At 38.5% G+C, this 8,831-nt stretch overlaps 1 protein-coding gene across 1 annotated transcript; it reads left to right on the top strand.

The window, feature by feature from the left end:
• The first annotated feature begins 4,697 nt into the window (after positions 1–4,697).
• Positions 4,698–8,363, top strand: LOC117754961. The gene is made up of 4 exons (XM_034574327.1): positions 4,698–4,952; positions 6,252–6,353; positions 6,950–8,108; positions 8,359–8,363. The coding sequence occupies exons 1-4, from the start codon at positions 4,698–4,700 to the stop codon at positions 8,361–8,363; spliced, it is 1,521 nt and encodes a 506-aa protein (XP_034430218.1).
• The last annotated feature ends 468 nt before the right edge of the window (positions 8,364–8,831 follow it).

Below are 8,831 nucleotides of genomic sequence, written 5' to 3'. Positions count from 1 at the left end.
AGAGGAAGTGCTATCCTACACCATATCTGACCACTGGTTTTATTGGCCAATAAAAGCTTTCCACTCAGCCATGCTCTTCTTGTAAGACGATGTGAGATCTCTCTCATGGATTTTGTCTAAGAGGACCTCCGTCTGTATGACTGAAAGCAGAGTGGCTACACACTTTGGATAAGTCAGGTGTAGGGTATAATAGTAGGCCATAAGGTATAAAGCACTCTCGGTAAGCTTGTCTTTTGGAAAGGTGGTTATTGCCACATCTCCTACCACTAGGACGCAGTTGGACGGACTGACAATCAGGACTGGGCAGGAGAGAGGGCGTTTCTTCAAGTAGGAATTGGGGTCTTCTTTTTCCTGTAACACATAACACAGACATCCTTCTGTCAGGATAATGCATTTTGGTCATTTGGAACCTAGGGTAGAGGGTTGTTTACAAACACATAACTTTACAAAGCAAAATTCTGACAAAAGTTACAGTACTGAGAAAGCTCCATCTGAAAGTGCTGTTTTTAACTATCCCCAATGCATTTACCGTTTACATACGTCTAGCCTTCCAAAAGAACTAAAAACCAAGGCTAGGCTAGTCTTGCTTGGTTATCATTAGGGTGATAAAACCTGCTACCATGTAATGCACCCATTTTTGTACATACTGTGACATAGCCAAGACATCTACCCAGTGAAAATCCTCTTTCTAAAAACAAATGTTTTATGTGTCTTTGAAGGCTTAGAACATACAGTATGTGAATAGGAAATACATTAGGAGTCGTCAGAGGCAGCACCTTCAGTTATAATTTTTTCCGATACTGCAGTCAAAATGATCCTGCAACATTTTACACAGCTCACCTCGAGGACATGCACCAGAGCCTCACTCGCATCTCGTACCCTCTTTGGAGGAGCAGACGTGGAGGGAAACAGTGATGGCAGCACACGTAGAATCTCAAGAGCCTGTTCAGCTGTACAGGAAAAGATTCATTACTTAAACACTTGGACAAAGTGCACAAGGTCAAATCTGATCAAAAGTTATACAACAGACACAATGCTTAAAAAAAACCACTAGCTCATGTACTTGACAATTAACGTGCCTGAAGGTCCACCCTAAACCCTAATAACACCATTCCCTACCTTTGTCCATTCCCATTGGGGGTTTCAGCGCCTTTTTCCATACACCAAAAAACTGCACCTTCTGGCAGAAGTCATGCCATCTTCCCTTCAGTTCATCAATGAAGTTGGTATTATCCTTATCCAAAATGCGTTGAAGCTCCTCCATCACCTATGAAATATCAAATATACCAATACAGACATTTGAATATATCATTTAAGAGGAAATTTGTATTTTAAACATTGTGTGTGATACCATGGTTTTAATCATGCACAGTCAATAATGACTTACATGTCCAACGTCCTTGAAACAAGGATATGCTTCTAGAACCTTCTTGTGTCTGTCCTCCTCGCGAACGGTATTTGAATCAATGAATGCTCTTCTGGGTACAAATTCCAAATCCAAGAGATGAGAGACATCCTGGTGGTTTGGATTTTTTCTTTTATACAAAGTTTGTAGGGTCTTGTAGTGCCTGGCCAAGGTTGCTGGACTGTAGGTGTCTGGACTGTCAACATTTGCAGACTTGTTAGCTGTAAGACACAAAAAATACATAATTAATGCGCCTCAGTTAAAAAAAAGTCCATCTCATGTTGTTGCATGACAAAATATGTCAAAAAACTACCATAAAAATCATACATTAATAATAGATTAAACTTTCATGGAATTAAATCTTTTAACAAATATCAGCCCTGATCCCAACTACCAAATACCTATTCATTTTTGGAATTTTTACCATTTAAATGCCATTTTAAAAAATCAAATCATTTTTTGTATAATAAATGCATGAGAACTATTTGCTCGAAACTCATATGGTCATGCAATCACATACAATTGCATGTAGGCACACAAGTACACCCCTACAAAGATGCGCACACCCCCACTACACAGTCATGAGGCAGTTGGACAAACTCACCATCAGGACTGGACAGGGCAGAGGGTGCTTCTTCAGGTAGGCTTTGGGATCTTCTTTTTCCTTCAACACAGACATATTTCTGATAGGATAATGTACTTTAAGAATCATTTCAGTATTTTGGAACCCAAGCCAAAAATTACATTCAATTAAAAAGAGCAAAAATGCCACTAATGAGACACATGGGTTTTAAATACATAACATTATTTGATATGCTGGAGAGGTTTTAGAAAGTAATGTTGCAGAGTAGACTGATACTAAAAGGTACTGCTGTACCCAGCTGTTCAAAATGATACAATACCAGCTTTTTATTAATACCAGATTTCTGTTAAAACTTAATTTCTACAATAATGTTAATAAATTGATAATAAAACAGTACAAATGTAGTGTAAATACCTATCCTCTGATGTCCATTTTAAAGTATTTTACTTCTGTCATGTCAGGACTGTCATCTTGACCAATATTAGTTTATCTAAAATATATATACCTCACAAGGGCAAATATGTAAATGCAAAGTGGAAACTCACCTTCTAACTCACTTTCTTTACTGTCTGAGCCTTGGCTGCCACTTCCTTCTGTGGACCGATCCACAATGATTGTTGAGTCACTTGAATCGATTTCATCTGTGTCTGTTGGCTGCTCAAGACAGCGCCTCTTTGTAGAGCTGCAAAGATTAGTCAGTTAATCAATTAGTTGTCAACTACTAAATCAATCAATCCATCTGACTTTATTTGTATAGCACTTTTCATACAAACAAAATGCAACACAAAGTGCTTCGTAATAAAAAGCAATATCCCCCACACACATCCAAAGCAATTACTTTGTAGTCAAACACTAAAATAAGAGCACTCATTAAAAACGGGAAGTGAGGAAACACTAGAGACAGATCACCCAGGACATTGACATGATTGATCATTTTGAGTCATTTTTCTTTATTTTCTTGTGAATGTGAATATTTTCTGGCTTCTTTAGTCCTCTATGAGTGAAATTAATATCTTTAGGTTGTGGACATCACCTTGGACTTTACATTGACCAGACAACATCTCAATTAATCTTGAAAATGATTAACAGATGAATCTTTGATGAAAATAATTATTAGTTACAGCTCACCTCTTTGAATGTCTCCCATCTGGAGTTCTTTTTTGGGGGGATCTCACATTTTGCAATCTTTTGGATAGCTGTGTGTACACAGTGACCTGCACAAGACATTTAATCAATTTTTCAAATCGCTACTAAAAATGTCCAACATGAAACACAGTCATCACTGGATGCATTTCACTTACCCATGTATGGAGGCCTTGGTCCTGCAGCATGGGGTAGTACAGTACTATTGTCTTTGCCATTGCTGTAATTTCTGGCTTTGATGGGTATCTGTGTGATTCTCCATCCCCCTTTGCCCTCAGGATTGCAATCATACTGGTCATGGTGTTTCGAATGAGCCGGCATCTGAGCTCCTTTGACATCTGGCAGTTGCGCTGTTCGCCTCTCTTGGACAACTCAAAGTACTGTTGTCGGACTTGCTCAAGTTCTGTGTCGGTGTGCAATACATATTCTGGAAAGAATAACTTCACAACCTTTTCAGGGGTTGTGTACTTTGCAGGACTTGCGTTCACAGGAGTGGATGTCTGTCGCATGGGTGACTCATTAAAGGAGGAACTGCCCGATAATTTTGAGTGTTCTTGGACAGACTCCTGTAAAATAAAAGATAATGAACAACGATAATGAACAAAGCAACATTTTTTTTTTTTTGTGACAACACAAAATGCAATGTAGCATTGACAGCTCTGCACACGTATAAATAAGCAATGTTCCATTTTAGGGGTGAAATCGCTTACATCAACTAACTGAACACCTATCAATTAATCTAAACTGAATTGAACACACATGTAGACTACCATGCCTGTTCCAAAAACAGCATGTGCTGCTGCCAACTTAAATAGGTGGTTAATTTAGGCCACTTAACTGAGAAACTGACCTCCTCCGACGCACCATGACAAGCACGCCAGACCGCTTTTCTCCGTAAAAAGTTCTCTGGGCCTGGGAAAAGATCCCGCAAGTCTTCACGAGACAGGGTGCTCATCATTGTCTCTGTGATGTTTGCAGCTATGAAAACATTGGAAGACAAACATAGCAAGATTTTTTAGCTTCAATTATGTGTAAACTAATATCATTTGCACACCCCTGCATTCATATATGATAAAAAATAATATTTGCAAACATTACCCCTTAAAATCGACACTGCGACATCATCCAATTCTTCCATGCTGTTAGCTGACTTAGCTAGCTAGCTCGTTAGCTCCGCCTCGCTGTCTCTGTTCGGCTGCAACGATACACAATAAACACTGAAAACACATTGAAACGTCGATAACATTCAAAGGGTGTGCGGTGTGAACTGCAAAGAATGAGCACTGGATACAGCGCTTTAATTTACTTGCAATGAAACACGTCAAATTCAAATCCGAGTCAGTCCCATATAACGTTAGTTTACGCAGACATTCTCCTTTGCAGCAGCTAGCTGGCGGGTGTAACCATAGTAACGACTTTTTACGGCAGTCTTGCTCTACCGACCTGTGCCCAGTTTACCGTCCTCTTGCCTGTGACATCTTTGCTTCCAACATGATTTGGCGTTGCTTCATATGCTACATATTTGTGGCATTGACTCTGAAACAACTTTTGAGTCACATTAACACCATGCACAGTCGCAGCCCTGACTTTCGCGTCGTGTGCGGGATTGATGGCTGTCCAAGTGAGTACAGGGTCTATAACTCCTTCTACTATCACGTGAAGCGGACACACGCGCATCATCTTCTCCAAGTTGAAGCGGCGGAGGAGGAAGGACCGACTCGTCACGGTTTACCTGAAGCAGGTGAAAGGACAGCCGCAAACGACCAAACTAATGCAAGCCCTGTGGCTGAAGCGGAGGGCTCAAGCATCATCATTCCAGCGGTAAGTCGTTACACAAGCTAAGATTTAATGTAACATTTATTTAGGTCAACTGTGCCTGATCCAAGCACGTCCACTAAACATGTTTGTTTTTGTCAATGACAGGCTCAGGTTGTAATTTTAAGATAAAGTAATAGCAGTGTTGAAAGTAATGCGTTACTGTAATTCCACTACTTTTGTCAGTAACGAGTAATCGAACCAGTAACGCAAATATAACTAAAACTAAACTCACCTTGGCTGAAAAGTGGAGTGGAGTGCATATATGGACTGCAGCTTTTTGTCTCTGCCTCCTGCTGCTGCACCAGTCCCGTCAGACAGTTTTTTACGCATCCATCCGCTGGTAAATGCATTCAAATTTAGTAGCAAGTCCCGTTAAAAATGGTAATCCAGTGTTGAAATACGTGTTGAAATCAGCAGGGTGAAAGCTAGTTAGCTGACAGAAGGAGGTTCACATATGATGCGTTCAAGGTGGGCTCAGTAAAATGACTATTAGGCAAAGTTCAATAAAATGTCATCATGATGTGTTCAAATGTGTAACGTCAAGAAAAATAAATTTAGGTACACTAAAATAATAGCAGTGTATCTGCACATTAATAAGAGAATTAAAGCAAATATTTAGAAGTAACACAAAAGTTACTTTTCTGACAACTGCTTAATTTTATATGCAGTAATTGGTAAATTAATTCACTTATTTGATTATTAGTTTGATTTGTTTAGTTATGTAATTCAGTTACCAGACTTCATTGAAAAAAATCAGTAACGTTAATGTTAGTCATTTAAACAATTACAAATTACAGGTTATCCTTCAACAGTTTGAATCAAGTATAATATGTGTATTATTAGCTTATCATTCACAAAGTTATAACTGGCAGGTGAGACATGTCTTCATGACAGTGTGTGACAGGATGTTGTCTCCTTATAGCTTATTGGAATACAAGTTCAGTTCAAAGGCCTTTAGTAATGTTAATTTATTGGCAAGAGAGCAAGTGAAGGGATACAATTTAGTATGTGTGTCAATCTTAACACTCATGAAGTACAGATTTTTTCTGATGCTGTCAAAGTCATTGTTTTTTTGTATTACTGTTTTGTTTTGTTTTTATTAGTTGTTGTTTTTGTTGTTATTTTACATACTCAAAATAAAGACACCAATCAGTAAAAATACACCCATCTTGTACCTTTTTATAGGAAGAAATCTAGCTAGCTAGCTTACCCAGGTAGTTGTCAGATTGTCTGGTGGTGCTACCTACAAATGCCAATATTTTCCCTGTTTTAATAGATATGTTTGTTGTTAATCTCTTTCAGAGTGGATTTCAAGAAGATGGAGAGGGTCGCATGAATGTTGACCTTTCTAAACATGCAACTGCATTTCTTCTTCAAGCCAGAGAAACCCATCGACTGACACAGGTAATTTATGCCATTGATTTTCCAATTAATTGTATTTCATTTTTAGTAGCAAGCTTAAAAGCAATAAGCTTAAACTGCAGAATGACTTAGCCACTGTTCAGACCTGCCATCTTGGTTGATCCGATCACAGGTGGACAGCTAAAGGTATGTCAGAGAAACACCTGACATTAGAATGTGTCTCCACATGCTTCTTTAGTGACCACTTGTGATCGGATCTCACTTCCCCGCTATATATGCAAATGGACACATACTTTGCTTACAAAATCTGCCCATCCACTATATTTGTTGAGCATAGAGACAACATAATACACCCAACACTTACACTTTTATTTAGCACTGTCCACTTGTGATCCTGTTGCTCAAAATGCATTTTAAGACCAAGTGTAAACAAGGTCTTAAAGCTGCAGAAGGCAATATTATTTCATGATAGTTTTGCTGGAAATAGCCTATTTTGATCATTGCATGTCACTAACAATATGTAATTGAAAGGTTACTTTAAAAAAAAAAAAGTGTCTGTGAGTTTGCATGTTGACTGCATTTTTATATGAATTTTATAATGTAGTATTTTTTTTGTTTGTTTGTTTTCTACTCCCCAGAGAGCTGTTAACCAAATGGTGAGTGGAGTCCAGCAATATCAGGCCGCATTATTGGAGCACCTAAAACAGCAAATGAGCGACATGATTGAGAGACATTCTGGGGACCTGGATCAACTAAAGAGTGATGCAATGGGGATATTTGACCAGTGTGTTGACCCTTTCAGTCAAATTGCTTCCACCCATTTGCAGGATAAGACCATCAAAGAACTGTTAAAACCAGTTGAACCAGAGATTGTTGTCGCAAAACAAACAGTATGTTATGTGAAACATGGAGACTCCAGAGTTCTTACCATTAAGGACCATTGTTTTCATTATATACCGTTGGTGAAAAGTTTGGAGCAGCTGCTATCACATCCAAGAATTATTGCAATGATTGATGAGAGGCCACAGACATGCAAGGATGGATTTTATCAGGATTTCATTGATGGAGACATTTTTAAGTCGCACCCACTGTTTTTGAAATTTCCCACAGCATTGCAGTTGGTTTTATATACAGATGAAATTGAGCTATGCAATCCTCTTGGATCTCGGGCAAACAAAAACAAATTGTTATTGATTTATTACACCTTAGGTAACATCAACCCTAAATACAGATCAAGACTTGCTGCCATTCGTCTGCTTGCCATGGTAAAATCAAAAGATCTTTCCCATTGTGGTATTGACGAGATATTTGAGAGGATTAACCGTGACTTAACTGAGCTGTATGATGGTGTCCAGGTTGTCACTGCAAATGGTGAGAGGACAATTTATGGGGCACTTATGTCTGTGTGCGGAGACACTCTAGCTCAGCATGAAGTGGCTGGATTTAAGATAGGAGTGGGGTTTGCCTACAGTAAATGCAGGCACTGCGAATGCAACTTTGAAGACATGCAGGAGCAATTTAATGAAGATTTGTTTGTTAAAAGGACAATGGCAAGTCATAACAGGCAATGTAATGACATTGAAAAGGCAAATACTGACTTTCTGAAAGACAAACTAAAAATGACATATGGCATAAACAGGAGAAGCAAATTAACAGAATTTCCTCACTTTGATATAATCAATCAAACCCCACAAGACATCATGCATGTCATTCTTGAAGGTGTTGCCCCATATGAAATCAAATGTGTTTTAAAGCATCTTGTGCATTCGGGGCATATGGACTTAGACGCATTCAACAGTGCAATTATTTGTTTCCCTTATTCTCCTGTGGATGCAAGGGATAAGCCTTGCCCAATATCTGTCAATACACTGTCATCAAATGACAATAAATTGAAACAGTCAGCTGGGCAGATGCTGGTTTTGTTAAAGATCCTGCCATTTCTCATTGACAAAATTGGAGAAAATGATTACACACAAATGCTACTTAAGTTGTTAGAGATAGTCAAAATTCTGTTTTCACCTATTATTGCTCTCTCAACTCTTTCAAGGCTGAAGCTTTTAATAGAGCAACATTTAAAACATTTCAAACAACTGTTTCCAGATGCAAATATTATACCTAAACAACATTACTTGCTGCATCTTCCTTCTCAGATTAAGGCACTTGGTCCTACAGTGAGGCATATGTGTATGCGCTTTGAGTCAAAGCATTGCTTTTTTAAGCAGTGGGCTTTGAAAAGTAGTTTTAAAAATATCTGTAAGTCTCTTGTGAAGCACAACCAACTTTATGAATGTAGTCAGAATGTGCACGAGAAACATCCAATTTGTTCAAGTGAAATTGACATGGGCCCAGCCTCTGAGGTGAAAAATGTTCCCTATGTAGAAGGAAAGATTAAAGACTTCTTAGGAATAGAGCACGTTGAACATATAGTTTCGGTAAAGTGGATTATGCAACATGGAAATAAGCATACATGTGGAAAATCTTTGGTTTGGTATCATGTCATCAATGATACTCCAGAGTTTG

This window comes from Hippoglossus hippoglossus, chromosome 21, assembly GCF_009819705.1.
Source record: "Hippoglossus hippoglossus isolate fHipHip1 chromosome 21, fHipHip1.pri, whole genome shotgun sequence".
Lineage (NCBI taxonomy): Eukaryota > Metazoa > Chordata > Actinopteri > Pleuronectiformes > Pleuronectidae > Hippoglossus > Hippoglossus hippoglossus.
Note: the sequence above shows the minus strand (reverse complement) of the source record. Positions and strands in the feature narration are given on the sequence as shown.

Bases quoted from the DNA above. Each gene is read 5' to 3' on its own strand.
- LOC117754961 (XM_034574327.1), top strand. From the start codon at position 4,698: ATGCACAGTCGCAGCCCTGACTTTCGCGTCGTGTGCGGGATTGATGGC. The intron at 4,953-6,251 runs GTAAGTCGTTAC...AATCTCTTTCAG, and splicing joins CAAGCATCATCATTCCAGCG to AGTGGATTTCAAGAAGATGG. The intron at 6,354-6,949 runs GTAATTTATGCC...TCTACTCCCCAG, and splicing joins AAACCCATCGACTGACACAG to AGAGCTGTTAACCAAATGGT.